General features: G+C 45.8%; 1 protein-coding gene across 1 annotated transcript in view; it reads left to right on the forward strand.

Annotated features, from left to right (window-relative positions):
* The window catches only part of LOC138481555 (zinc finger protein 2-like), a 258,357-nt gene that overhangs the window by 173,743 nt on the left and 69,306 nt on the right, over positions 1-15,308 (forward strand). The window contains exons 5-6 of the mRNA XM_069613733.1: positions 9,991-10,101; positions 12,362-12,451. Coding sequence (XP_069469834.1) covers positions 9,991-10,101; positions 12,362-12,451 — 201 coding nt within the window. The remainder of the gene's footprint in view (positions 1-9,990; positions 10,102-12,361; positions 12,452-15,308) is intronic.

Raw genomic sequence — 15,308 nt, forward strand, 5'->3', positions numbered from 1 at the left:
TCAGCACCAGACGCCGCCTCACCCAACAAGCAGGTGAATCCAGGAGAAGTCCCAGTTGTTTAGCCCAGATGACAAGGGCTGTTCGTAGGGTTACCGGCATTCAGCAACACGGCAACCACGCATCAACCGAAGCACACCAGTTCAATAGGTAGGAGCGTGGGCCCCTCGGTCCATGTGCGTGGTATAGCCAGCCCCAGCCGCCAAGCCAAGCGGAGGGGCTCAGAGGGGAGTGAGCAGCGCAGCAGGGGCACTCCGTCCGCTGGGGGAACTCGGAACCACGACGGAGCGGCCCTCGCAGCCCCGCCAGGGCACCGTGTCCCCTCCTCCCACCCCCGGCAGCTGCCTACTTGGTTCGTCGGGTCCAACGGTGTCAGGATCGTGCACCAGCAGGTGTCGCGCACCACCAGGGCGAGGGAAGGAGGTCTGCAAAGCAGTGATGGGTCAAGGCAGGGACCGGGACACGGTCAGACCATCCAGCGCAGCGGCGGGTCCCCTGCGACGTCCTCTTCGAAGGATGTCAGAATCGGGCGCCAAGGAGATAGCTCCGCCCAACAGCGGCCTTCAGTGATCCGCATCCACGCCAGTCGGGCAGATTCCTCTGGAGCCGAGAGTCGGCCCAGGAGCGCCGCCCGCGTCGACGGAACTCCACGAGGGCAGAACTCGATAATGCGGCACCTTGCGGGTTCAAATTTTCACCATCCGCGCATGAGCCCAGCCGCAATCGGCACACCGAATTACAGCAAACCAGCCAGCCTATGTGCGGATCTACAAGCTCAGGATGTAAAGGCAACACAGGAGCTTCGGGCTTAAGCGGCCATTTTCTCCGTGTGCAACAGTGCCCACTCAGGCTTTGGCTGTTTTTAAATACTGCAAGTTCCGGTGATCGGTGATTACAGTAATGGTATGCCTGGCACCGAGAAGATAATGCCGCCAAGCCTTGAAGGCGGATTTGATGGCTAAAAACTCTTTATCGATAACCGCATAGTTTAACTCGGGTGCCGAGAACTTTCTGGACCAAAATGCTACTGGGTGAAGTTGACCAGTTTCAGGATCCTTCAGGGACAGGACCGCTTCCATGGCTGAACTGGATGCATCCGTTTCAACTATGTATGGAAGTTCAGGGCGGGGATGCTTTAAGACAGGTGCAGACATGAATTTCGCTTTCAGCTCTTGGAAGGCCTTTTCAGCCTCTTCGGTCCACAAGAAGCATTTGTTTTTTCGCAAAAGTGCTGTGATGGGGTGTACAACATGTGAGAAATCCGGAATGAATCTGTGGTAGAAATTAGCAAATCTGAGCATGCTTTGTACCCCTTTAACTGAACTGGGTGATGGCCACTTGAGAATTGCGTCCACCTTTCGAGAGTCCATTCGGACTCCTTTTGGAGTCAGGATAAATCCAAGGAATTCCACTTCCGTAGTATGAAAAACACATTTTTCCAATTTTGCATATAACTTGTGCTGGCGTAGTTTCTCAAGGACTGCACGCACGTGCTTAACATGGTCTGATTCCGAGGAGGAGTACACTAGAATATCGTCTATGTATACGACAACACAGACGTCAATGAGTTCACGAAGGACATTGTTCATAAAATACTGGAAGGCTGCTGGTGCATTGCACAACCCGAAGAGCATCACCTGATATTCGAATAATCCGTACTTGGTGCGAAAGGCAGTCTTCCATTCGTCGCCTTTCTTTACACGTACCAGATGATATGCCCCTCGAAGATCCAATTTAGTGTAGATGCAAGCATCCTTTACTTGGTCTAGTAATTCGGGGATCAGAGGCAATGGGTATCGGTTCTTCACCGTAATCTGATTTAAAGCGCGGTAGTCTATGCATGTTCTGAGGTCACCTTCCTTTTTAGGAACGAAGAACAAAGCTGAGGATGCAGGGGAATTGGATGGACGAATAAAGCCATTAGCAAGGTATTGGTCCAAGTATTGTCGTAGGTGAAGGTTTTCGGGTTCCGTAAGGGCGTAGATCCTGCTGCATGGAGGTTGTGCACCGGGTATGAGGTCGATTTGACAATCGTATGATCTGTGAGGTGGTAAGGTGTTTGCCTGTTCTTTTTGAAAAACATCCTGGAATTCTTGATATTCCTGAGGTAACTGCACGACTGGATTAGCAACTGTGGCCAGGCCTTTGTTCAAGGTTTTTTCCGGGTAACAGGTGTGTGCACAATCCGGGAAGGTTCTTCTCTTCTCTCGCCAATCAATACTAGATTATGTGTTTCCAACCAAGGTATCCCCAGTATTATTTGGAACTGCGGGGCTTTGATTAAATCAACCACAATAGTCTCTCGATCCCCATCTTGACCCAACTGTGTCATCTCTGTGGTGGAATGAGTTACATGCCCAGAGGCAATTTCAGTTCCATCAACTGTGGTGATGACATCCAAAGAGTTTTTTTTGCAGAAAGGTAGATTCATCCTAGAAGCCAATTTGTGGTCCATATAGTTTCCTACGGCTCCGCTATCAATGTATGCCCTTACTGCATGCATACGTGATGGCTGCCTTGGATCAATAAGGACCATTGTTATGATCAGGTGCAAGGTCTGAGTGTCCTTCTTCAAGCTCGGCAAGCGGACCTCTATGCTTGTCAGGCGTGGTCGTTTCCCGAATCGGGTTCTGTTTGATTTCTATCGGCGACTCCGACTATTTTCTTGGATGGTTTTATAGGGCAATCCTGTAGAAAATGTCCTGAGGCCCCACAGTATAGACACAATTGCATCTGCCGTCACCCTTCTCTTTCCTTTTGAGTTATGGGTCCTTAACCCCCCCGATCTGCATAGGTTCTGCTGTATCTGTTCCTTTGGGGGTGACGTTGGGTTTAACCAATACCCGATTCTCGAACTTAGCTCGGTCAGCCTTTCTAGTCTGAAGTCGATGGTCTAACTGGACCACTAAGTCTATATATTCTGCACAATCCTGAGGTGGGTTCACAACTTGGGCCAAAACATCTTTAAGTTCTTCCCGAAGTCCACGATGAAATAGTGTAATTCGTTTTACCTCTGGCCATCCGGTTTCCACCACCAACCTATTAAAGGTTGCAATATAGGTTAACAGATCCTGGTTACCTTGTCGTAGGGATAAAAGTTTGTTATCCAGGGCCTGTCCCTGGGAATGTCTAGCGAATAGTCTTTCCATGCTCATTTGAAAACCCTGAAAGTCACGAAGAAGAGGGTCATCCTGATTGACTAGTGGAATCGACCAATCAGCTGCACTGCCACTCAAATATGATAATACAAAAGCTACTTTGGCTTGGTCATTTGGAAAAGCTCCAGGCCTGCATAAAAAGTGCAAGCGACATTGGTTCATAAACACGGCGAACCTTTTTGAGTCCCCAGCAAAGCGTTCAGGTGGAGCTAAAGGAATAGCCCCTGGTAAAACCACTTGCACAGGATTGCTCGATGAAACAGGAGTTGGATTCCCCCCGAGTCCTGGTAAAGGTGTTTGCCCTGCTTGGTTTTGCAGCAGCTGCCTAGCCAGATCGTCAGTGCGCTCCTTCGAGACAATCAGTTCTCTCCTGAGGGCATTAGTCTCTTGGGGAGCGGAGTGCACTTCCGCCCTAAATTCCCCCAATAATTGGGCCAGTTGGTCGGTTTCTCAGGTTTCCATAACGCCTGGGTGGTGTTTTATAGAGAGGCTTCGCATTCTGTTACGCTCACCTGGCTCCCACTGGGGCGTCGGTCGGACCCGGACGGCTGCGGTCTCCACCAACGTGATGCGTAGTGGAGAGATGACAGACTGGACTGGCCCTCCTAATCTTGTCTGCTTGACCCGAAGAAGTATTTTCCTGCAAGTGGAGAGATGGATTTAGCCACCCGTGGATTCAAGTGATGGCACCCCCCCACAGTCCTCCCACTAATCACCTCCGAAGTGCCCTCTCACCAATCTCACCTTATGCTCTTGAAAGATGAGCTCTCCATCCTGCATGGATTGCAGGGGCGCGTTGATGCCAGTTACTTCACTGGTTTGAAGGCGTGGGAGAGTTCCGGAGAGTATTGACTGTGAGGTTCCTGGCGAGGACCAGTAAGTATCAAGTTCATAGAGTTCAATATGTCCGATGTTCACTCTTGTTCCCCCCTTCCTTCCTTGTCTTGCAGCTGAGTTTGTGAGCAGGTGCTCTCGTGGTAGCTGGTGGCGCTCAGGTAAGAGTCTGCATTACCCGATGCTGTTCGGTAAATGTTGCACGTGTTTAACGTGTTGTTTTCTCTTTTTGCAGGTGCGGCACATGAAGATGTGGAGAGTTATAGAATAATGCCTCCGGTGGTAAATCAGTTAAGTCTATGGTGATAAGACTTATATTTGTTGGTTTTCTCGGCTCACCTTGTTGTTTTCTTTTGTGCCCCAGCTGCCGGAGTTCGGCGAAGAAATGATGGAGGCAGCGCCGAATCGAAAGATGCTGCGAGGACTGGTGAGTATGGCGCGGCAGCTGGAGATGTGACCCGTACTGAAATGATGTTCTTTCCAGGTCCGGAGGCGAGATGGTTCCGGGGTCAGGTGAGGAATGTGAAAAATAGTTTGTTTTCTAACCTTGTCCTTTTCTTTCCTCTTTGTTTTAGGAGTTCCAGATGCGAGGCGGGCGTGACAGAAGACTGGATGCTGACTGCAGGCACGGCGAGCGTTACGCTGCTGGATGCAGAATAACGCGAAGCGTGTGCTGCTGTTCGGGCGTGGCTTAAATAGCCTCCAAAGTAGTTCCAGGTAAGAAGTTCCCCAGAACCACACCCGAGTAAAAAAAATTGTCCCTTTAATAAAATAGTCCCATCCAGGCCTCACGTTGGCTTGGACTCACTTGCAGCATGGTCTGCATCAGGTAAGTAAAGTCTATGAGCCTGGCGCCTATGGCGCCAGGACTGATTTCTATGATGAGCCTGGCGCCTAAGGCGCCAGGACTGAACCCAAGCAGCCCCCAGCCGGGGCTGTTGGGGTTTTAATAAGAATCTGGATGCCTGCTCCCGGAGCCGATGGGCTTGGTCCTGATGCCGGGGGGTAGGCATCATGACAAAAGGCAAAACCTGCCGTTTAAGTGTGTTTTTTCAGGGCCCGTGAAGGTCAAAGAAACAAACATCCCCGTGTACAAAACTTGTGGGAATCAACTTCGTGTACTTCACCAGCTTGGCATGGTGTGTGCTTCATTTTCCTTTTTGTACTGTTCATGTTTCTGCTGGATTGATTTTGAAGTCTGCACACAGAGGATGTTCTCTGGCATATGTTAAATGCAGTGATCGGGTGTGTTGCATTCTCCATTGACAAGGTCTTGCAACATCACAAACTGCAGTGATGGTACTAACCTTTTCAGTGATATTGACACAGTGTTATGGCGGAAGTGCTTCATGCAAACCATCTCCAGCTTTCTTTATTAATGTTTGTGGCTCAGACACTATAGTGACCTCACTGCATAAAATGAACAATCATTGAATGTAAGGAAGGAAGTGAAGCAGTGGTGTCACGCAGCTTCAGACTATGATTAGTTGTGTGCCATGGATGCTTAAGGACGTGCATATGCTTGAGAGAGTGTCTGCTGACTGCCTCAATTCCATAAGGCAGTTATTATTTCTATAGTACTTGGACTGCTGCCTTATGGAATGTTTCTTGTTGCATTGTGTTTATGAAAGTGCATTGTTGCATAGAATGTTGGCTTAGTTACTGTTAATAATTGCACAAAATGCTGACTCACTACAACTTTGAACATTGGGTTATTGACGAGTCAATATTTTATAAGCCATTGGGTTAGTGTAAGTTGTTAAAATGGATTTCTAGAATCGGTCCTGGCGGACAGATTATAGGAGGTCACTCTAGTTTTAGCGAACAGGTCAACTCTGAGAGGTTAGCCAAAACCCAATCAAGGTAGTAATGGAGAGCAGTCAAGGCTCTTCTCACAAGTGTGAGTGGGGTCAAGGGTCCACAATGAGTCCACACAGTGAAGCACTCAATAATTCAATTTCGACTGGTAAGTACACACATACTATATGTATTCTAGGCCCAAAGCACACACTAGAAAATAAAACAAGTAGGTGATAATATTGTACAACTGTCAATTATAAACATATGTACAGTCACCATAGGTTCTTATGAATCCATTCAATAACTTAATCAACAAAAAAAGGTAAGTGATGCAGTAAGGTGGAACCAAATCACAAGAAATATGCCCTAACTTCAGACGTCCTATCCCTATGAAGAGTGGGCCTTGTGCCCAAATGTCACAATGCTTCTCCCCAGAAAGTGTCTGATGTAGGTGGAGTTCTTGTGTTGCTGAAATGTGCCATACGTGAACGACTCCTGAAGAGGCCCAGCATCCCTTCCTGCATTTCCCCCGGTGAAGCCCTGCTGGACTACCTGATCTGCAAAGGCCTTGCACAGTGCTTCAACCCCTGGACTGGTGGAACCACCCAGTCTCTACGTGTTCTCTAGGATCCAGTTGTCCTGAGCCTTCGGAAGTGTCTCTGAACCACCTGATGGATTGACCATCTCACCAGTGGGCAACCTCGCTATAATCATCACTGCTCTGCGTTTGTCACTGGAACTTCAGAAAGGCTGCACAGCACCCAAACCTAGAAAAGCAGCGTCTTTAATAGGCGTCTAAATTCCAGGTGATGTAAGGGCGAGGGGCACAGCGTTCCACAATTTGCCAGCAGCAATTGAGAATGCCCTGTCCCCCACCTTAGAAAAGTGGAATGTGGGAACTAGGACTAGGCAAGCACTGCCAGAGCAAAGAGTCTGACCTGGAAGGTAAGGAACAAACCTATCTTGGCGATAGTCCTCCCCCGGGCGATAATAAGCCTGATGGACCAAGCAAAGAGCTTTAAACTCAATTTGTCTAGCTACTGGAAGCCAGTGGAGAGAGAGAGAGCAGGACAGGAGTGATGTGGGCGCCATAAGGTTAGTTGGTAGCCACTCGGGCAGCAAGATTCTGCAACGCCTGTAACCGATGGATGAGACCCACAGGTTGGGCCAAGAATAGGGCGTTGCAATAATCTATTTGACTTAAAACAAGTGAGGCCACTACCAAAGGTCGCAGGTGACTAGGCAAGAATGGTAAAACCTTGCACAGTATCCTAAGGTGAAAGTGACCAACTTTACAAACTGCACTGACCTGAGAGTCACAAAGATAAATCAACCCCTACGTTCTTAACCGCCGTCACTGGCATAGGAAAGTCACCTAGTGCAGAAGGCCAAAAAGACAGGGTCCAAAGTGTAGGGTTGGCAGGAGAACCCACCACCAAAACCTCTATCTTGTCCCCATTCAGCTTCAGCCAGTTGCTGTTCATCCATGCTCCCACGGCTGTTAGGCACTGACACAGGCACGACGACACCTCCACCTGGTAAGATCTAAATGAACCAGGATTTGGGTGTCATCGGCATATGGATAGCAGCGGAGGACAAAGGAGCAAACGAGACAAACAAGAGGCTGAATGTAGATGTTAAAGAGTGTATGGGAGGATAGGTCTATAGGACCCCCTCCCCGATATGCCCCACCTCTGTGAGGTTCGTGGCTCGTCGGAGGCCCCCCATGCACCTGTGCTCAGGTGGAAGGGTGGCTGCTGATCGGCACACAGGGCCAATCGGATTGTACTTTAACATACCATGGACACCATTTTGAAAGCTCCAAGACTCCATTTTAGATAGAAGCAACCAAAGCCCCAATGAAACAGCCTGCCTGCGGAAGCTGCAGCTTGGCCCCCGCTCATTGCGCGCAGAGAACCATGCACTCCCCCTGCGCCTCCACCCCATGAAAGATCCGCTGAAGGCCTGTTCTCACGAGCAACCAGAAACGAACGAGTATCAGAACAAACACTGTATCATTTACCTTCCGCAGTACATCACTGCCCCCGAAGTGACCTGACTTGTGGTTCAAGTCTGGAAAATAACAGGAATCATCCCAATTGAACAGACCCCGACCTGGCATCTAACCCTTAACATTTAAAATACGGTGTCAATAACCTTCCTGTATGAACCCCTGCCCACGTCCCCCGAATGAAGTATTAACTGCATATCACAGCTTAATGATTCACAGAGTTGTTTTGTAAAATTATAACTTGGGTGTGGGGAAAGGGATGGAGCTCATAGTGCTGATAAAGCAAGGATGACCCCAGCCTGTTGTAAGACACCATGTGCCTTGAAGACTTGATGAAAGGGCTTAATGGAGCCCACCTAGTGCTAACTAACGATTGCTGCTAATGTACAAAGAAAGGCGAAAAAGCATTACTAAAAATACTTGTGTGTCGTACAGTAGAACACGTTCAAGTGTTATGAACAAGAATGCACATGTAGAATCCCACATGAACATATTGCTTCTATGCTCCCGAGTACACAACCCAACCTGATGCTACCTCACGTGTTATTCATGTTATCCATCTGTCGCCTTATGAACTACCAATATGTGTTCAACTAATGTTATGTGATATATGTGACACTGCCAGACCCTCATAGCTACGTACGAAGAAGTACATGAATGTATAACCAATAGAAGCCTGTAATCGTCCTAATGTTACTAATTTTATTAACTGTCCCCTCGTATGGCATACTGTGCAGCCCAGGCACTGAGAATCGCGCAGAGCCACAAGGCCATCTCCCCCTCCTCCCGCCAAGGCTCGCCAGGCTTGCTGGTGCACGGGCAGCACAGCCTCACTCTGCTGGACCCGCTTCAATTATTCACCTCCCCCATGTCCGAGGCTGCCATGATCGGCCAAATGAATTATTTACAACCTGGTCCTAAACCCCACCGCCTCAAGGGGCCAGAGGTGCACCCTCGCTGATTCAGTAGTACTCCAGTTCACTCCCAAGTTAATGAGCCTTGGAGATAGGTATTCAACCCTGGACTAACATAGCATAAAGTAATTCCTCACCACATCTAACAGAACAGAACGACAAGGCTGCTCACCTTGTACCCTCAGACCAAACACCCAGGTTTATGACACGCGGTCAACAGGTCAAAAGTAACAGTGCACTGATGTATTGGTGAAGCTTCACATTGCGTGTGGTTTCTCCGGTCTCCTATTATTTCTTAGAGTAACATATTGTAGGATTTACAGGACAATGTGTGTGTGTGTGTGTCCGTCCGTGTCCGTCCGTCCGTCCACAAGGGCAGAGTGTTAGTGCAACTATCAGTCATCGACATTGACCGCGCCTGGCCTGGCAGCCCCACCCCAACGAACCCAGCTGACCCATCCACCCCACGTTGGCTCCACGCGGATGTCCACCAATCCTGGAGCGGCTCATCACTGTATCGTCTATAGCTTAGTCGACGCCACCCAATCCCTGAGACTATGTGCCCCCTATAGAGTGTAGGATTTATGATGTGCTTTTTTAATAAATATGGCTGTCTTTGTTATTGTCAGACCGAGCACTCTCGGAGCTTGCAGAGTCCTTTGCATGTCCTATATTGATTAGATAAAAACCCTTTACATTCACCCGTACTTGGTCTTGGTCTCATTCCCTCTTGGGGTATGTCCTTTATTGCCTCTCATTGCGGGGAGGGTACTGCCTTTTGGGGGACGCTTGCTTTCAAGAGCATGGGGGACAAGTCTGAGCCCTGTGGAAGCCTATAAGACTGACTGTGAGTGAGATGGAGAAGACAAAGAAGGGGGAATAGAGAGTGATTGGCCCCGATTAGCCAGGAAGGAAGTACATCTCTTCCTTGTATTAATGGGTAATTGTACATGGGAGGGATATGCCCTTCAGCCCACTGTCTCGTTTCTAAAGTTCCTTTATAGAATAATGACTAATGAAACAATTTATGTCACTCATTATCTTCATGTGCACTGTTGTTGGACATATGTAATTCATGCTTATATCTGCTTTAAGATGGTTACATATTTTCTCCTGTTCCCCATCCTTATACCTGCCATAATATTTGAAGACCATTGTGTACCTTTTACTTCTTTCTTCAGCTTTGGCATTCATTATTTTCCTGTATTAAGTTATTTATGGAATAAAAATCTACCAAGCAGCAGTGCATGTTTAATCGAGTATTTTTAATAACAGGAAATACAGATAGTTCATCGGTTGTTTCCTTCACTATCAAAAAAGAGGATGAGCCATATTCAATAGACAACCTCAACTCTCAGAAAAATGACAGCATCAACAACACCACAAGTGAGTAACCGTGGCTCTATCCACAAATGCAAATGGTATAACTCATGTTCCCGGGTCGCGCATCATAACCTGCAGGCTTGTCCAGAGCATTCTAATTTTGGCCCTGGATCAGCACACTTCATGTCCCTTCTCTGCTTTCACCAGGCTCACTCTCAACTACTGAATGATATACCTTTTGACTGATATACCTTTAGGAATAGAGAGAATGCCATGAATCAGTAGCAGCCATGCTGTTAGAGATCATCAAGTGTTGCCCTCACGCTAAGTGGTGGATGAGCAGTGGAAGAGCTCTTTTACAGGTGACCTACTTCGGCACTGCTGGTGCAGATTTCAAAATGCATTCTCGTTCACTCCATTAACGCCCAAGGTGCCGGCAGGAGCTGAGAACGTCTCAAGGATACCAGTTGATACTCGAGGCCCAGAGGAGTGGGTTCACAGTAGCTGATTAACACAACACATGTTGCCACCAGATACACAATTTGTTGTCTCGTTTATCCACACATCACAGATCACTTTTTAGGCTTTATTTGCTGGTACCTTCCTTCAAAAAACATGAAAAGTATGTGATAATTAATTCTCCAAAATTGATTGTTTCTCCTCTTGATGTCTGAAAAATAGGACTATGTATTTGGAGTTGGCCTAGAGTAGATTTTGATGGAATAACTCTGCTCTTTGCATTTTGTAGATTATATTCCAATTCTGTTTATTCAGGGTTTAAAAAAAACAATAGTCACTTCTTTAATCTAGTCTCAGAAAATATTCATGTCTTCAGTTTTCAAGCCATTCACTATTCTAAAATAAAACATAGTTCCCATGTGTCCTAGTCACTGTCTCTGCTTGTTACACATGTACCTAAATGTAAAACCTTTGCTCTTGTGTATCTTTTTATTCTTAAATTGTGCCTGCGTTCCTCCAGATCCCATCAGTTACACAATTGTCAAAGTTAGTGTCGATTTCACATCATTATTGGCTGGAGGTTTTAATTTCATGAAAGACACAGTTGCTTCACTGGAGATAAAAGAGATATGAATAATCGTAGCCCCCATTGCTATTGGCTAAAATCCTCTGTTTGCTGCTCATGTTTGTTTTCTTGTTTGTAGATTGTTTTATCATGAAATTATTTCTTAGTGACACTCTGAAATGTTTATTGAAAAATCAGACAATACTTCAAGTATTGATCGATTCCTTTCAGAAGGCCCATGGTTATCCATTCACTCAAAATTATGTATTTTACCAAAACCATAACATCACACTAACCGTCCCATTTTTGTATATATATATATAAAAATATAAACCCGAATGGCACATGGGTCTTTATGCTTCTTAACTGCGCGTCCGTCTTTATACTTCGTAAGTCAAGAGAAATCATTAATTCAGTAAATTATGAAGTACAAGAACAGTAGATGGAATACTCCCGTTAAAAACAAGTCCAAGCAGGTGCGCTTTTATCCAGAAACCTTATTTTCATTGATTGCTGCAGTATAGTTTCTGAGATGAGAGATCAGAAGCCAACAGCACTTTCTGTAATTCACTAAGGCGATGCACTAAAAAAAAGAAGCTTGTCTACATTGGTTCACCTATTATATTTTTAGCAGCAGACCGAACTGTTGTTCCTAATGTTGTGCCCTCAAATAAGAACAGTGATGACTCTTTGTACTGACCTTTTAGCATTGTTACATGACCAATCAGTAAGGTCCTTGCCATCCCAGCACCATGCTTGGTTTTACAATGTTCCTATAATGTTTGATTTTAGCTCAAAGCAGAAATAGCTCCTTCACAAGAAATGTGACTCTTTTATTGGTGTAGTGCAACTGAGTGAATAAAAAATGCCTTATAATTGACTGATTCAAAGCTGTTTTTCAATTTGTCCAAATGGCTTCCCTGGAAATTATGGGTATTGCATTCACATGATATTGGAACTCACAATGCCCTTTTAGCATTTGTAGGGCTGCTGTCAAAAACCAACCCTCTTCCCTTTCAATTAGTGAGGGATAAAGTAGCCCCACAACTTGCATGCATAAGTGCTTTTCTCTTAGGCTGTCATTTTAGGCCTTGATCATGGGGGTAGAGGGGAATTGCCTTATTGCATACTTTCTTCCAAATGTGAAGGTGTATTTATTTCATACCTGCAGACCACTTTTTTTTGTATCACCTGTCATTAGTCTTTCAACATTTACATCGACGCACCTTTCGAAATTTGCTTAGCTCAGAAATACTGCTTGCTTGCTTGCAATAAAACATTGTTTATTTTGTACCATAGGATTTCCATTTTGTAGTATTGCAGTAGATTCTGTTTCCTTGGATTATCCTTGCAAAGGGAAAGAAGAAAGTAGGCTCGGTCTTCAACCAGGTAAGATGCAAACCCTCCAACACGGACACATGCTACGGGAAAGCACTTTCATAATCCTACAACTTCACCGACGTTTCCGCATACAGACGTTATCATTTGAAATAGTTCACAAACTTAAGATAGCAAAGATTTGAAGAATAACTTCTCAGAATTGTCTTTTTTTCTAACACTTCTGGTTTTCTGATGAAGGTGATAGCAACAATGCCTTATTAAATGAATACAGTACATCATTTCTATGGAAGAGAAGTAGAGAAGTGTTATGAGTCACTGGTGTAAATGGATGAAAGAAAGTGAGCCAGAGAGGAAGAGCGAGAGTGGGGAAGAAAGATGGAAAGGGAAAGAAGAAAGTAGGCTCGGTCTTCAACCAGGTAAGATGCAAACCCTCCAACACGGACACATGCTACGGGAAAGCACTTTCATAATCCTACAACTTCACCGACGTTTCCGCATACAGACGTTATCATTTGAAATAGTTCACAAACTTAAGATAGCAAAGATTTGAAGAATAACTTCTCAGAATTGTCTTTTTTTCTAACACTTCTGGTTTTCTGATGAAGGTGATAGCAACAATGCCTTATTAAATGAATACAGTACATCATTTCTATGGAAGAGAAGTAGAGAAGTGTTATGAGTCACTGGTGTAAATGGATGAAAGAAAGTGAGCCAGAGAGGAAGAGCGAGAGTGGGGAAGAAAGATGGAAAGAGGGGCTAGAAAAGGAAAGAAGCATGTGCATAATCAAAACAGAAACATATTAAATGGAATTGTGCTGATATAGCAGATACATTAGTTAAGGTTATACAGTACCCTTCACCAATGTTTCAGAAATAAAAAATATAAGATTGGTACTGGAGGAGGATATTGTATAACATTAATCAATATGCTTACATTGAATAGCCTGTCTTTTTAACCACAGCACCAAGGGCAAAACATGTACCCTAAGCACGAATAAATACGACATCGTACTAAATACATTCGTTGAGGAAAATTAAAGAAACTGTAGTTTGGCCAAAGCTAGTGTTAATCAATTCACAAATAAGATGATGGTATCAACCCTCCAACCGTTCTAACGTTTTTATCTGTGTAAAGTTATCAGATAGCAATGAATGTTAACATTCTCAAACCTGCTATTTTGCCATTTAAGAGCAGACCCACATCTAGAAATAATGGAATCCATTTGCCATTTGCCGTCCTGTCTCCCGTTCACGAGAGGCATGGTGTTTTTTCAGTCTCTGTTTCATTCAGTAACTAGCTCGGCTGTATATGATGAGACTTTGGACAACTCAATTTTTGACGGTAGTCTGGTTTTTTAGTGTTTGATCTTTCCCGCATGCAACAAGACATTTCATTAGCACCCTGTACTTGGTCATTACCCATTCATGTCACAGATCACACAGGCTTTATCTACTAATGCAAGGCCATATTACATGCACTGCAACAGCCTCTCTCCAGCACCTGCTAGCACCTACAGTGATGGACTGCTCTGCACTTTGCTCCTGTGTCCTCAGACAGCTTTTCCACTGTTCCTCCTTTATTCACCGCAATATGTAGCACCATGCTCGGTTCCATTGTGTTTTTCCTGGCCTGCTTTTCCTTTTCTATACCATGCCTCTCCACTCAACATATTAATTGCCTGCTCCCACCTTAGACACCCTAGCCATTTTGCTGGAATTAGGACTTTTTAATTTTACCTCCTGAGTGAGTGGTACCTTTTTCTCACTCTCTCATGTGTTTTCCCCTGATCAGGATTTTATGTTTTCATTTTTTTTGGAGTCTGACAAACTCCATAGGCATCTGCTTTTTGTATAGTGACACACAGCACCCTCAGCGTAGTGTCACTGAGAAATCCTTTGGATTTCTGTTAAGGTTTAAATACCTTTCCTTGAGTGAACTACTGTTCCCAAGAATAGTACGGTGACATTGATCTTACTTACCTTTTTACTTTGTGGGTCCAGCACACACCATCTTATGTGGAGTGCTATAAGGGGGTTACCTTGTAGCCCCTTATCCCACTTTCTCATGTAACATTTTTTGGTACCCTCACTACGTTAAATGGCTGGTGGCAGTGGCTTACTTTTTACTACCAATGTGCGTTTTTACCGCAGGCTGAACCCTTAGCTGCAGTACAGCACCCATGGGATTTTGTCAAAATGCCCCCTGTCGTCTTTATTCACCATTTTTTGTTTCTTTGTTAGCTTTTTCTCTGTGCATTGAGACAGGTTTGAGCTCTGTGTATTTTGCCTTTGGCGGGTTGCAGCCCTGATGCCCGCCCCTGGCTCCAGTGTGTCTTGAAGGACAGGAGGTGAGGGAGGGTCCCAAAACTTGCCTGTCCTTTGTCTCTAGGTATGCCTGTACGAAACCAGTCCTAATTGACTGGATGGCTGTCCAGGAAGGACAGCCACACTGCTGGGTGATTGACAGCCTAGGGCTGTGAATGAATGAGAACAAGCTTAAAAGGTGAGGTTCCTGGGACTACAGGCAGAGTCGACCACTGGAAGAAACATCTGAAGAAGAAACCATGAAGAGAAGCCCGCTGCAACCTCCTGGATCTCGAAGTGCCAGGTGACGTCCTGCTGCTGTACTGACCTCCTTTTTCAAATAGACAGAGAAGCTCCAGGCGCGACGACTTCTCCCCTTGGGCTGGTGGGACCAACTAGCTCTGAGACGAACTCCACTTTGGCGCAACCCCTGACTTGCTGTGCCTTTCCACTGCTGCAAAAGCCCAATGCCCGGGGGTCGAGTGTCCATAACGGAGTGTAACGTCTCCCACAGAACACTCCAGAAACAGGAAATCCCAATCCAGAGTCCAGGACCAAGGGAGCAAGGAAAGCCCAACCAGAAACATTCGTTCTGCATCAG

This window comes from Ambystoma mexicanum, chromosome 5p, assembly GCF_040938575.1.
Source record: "Ambystoma mexicanum isolate Mex_15411 chromosome 5p, UKY_AmexF1_1, whole genome shotgun sequence".
NCBI lineage: Eukaryota > Metazoa > Chordata > Amphibia > Caudata > Ambystomatidae > Ambystoma > Ambystoma mexicanum.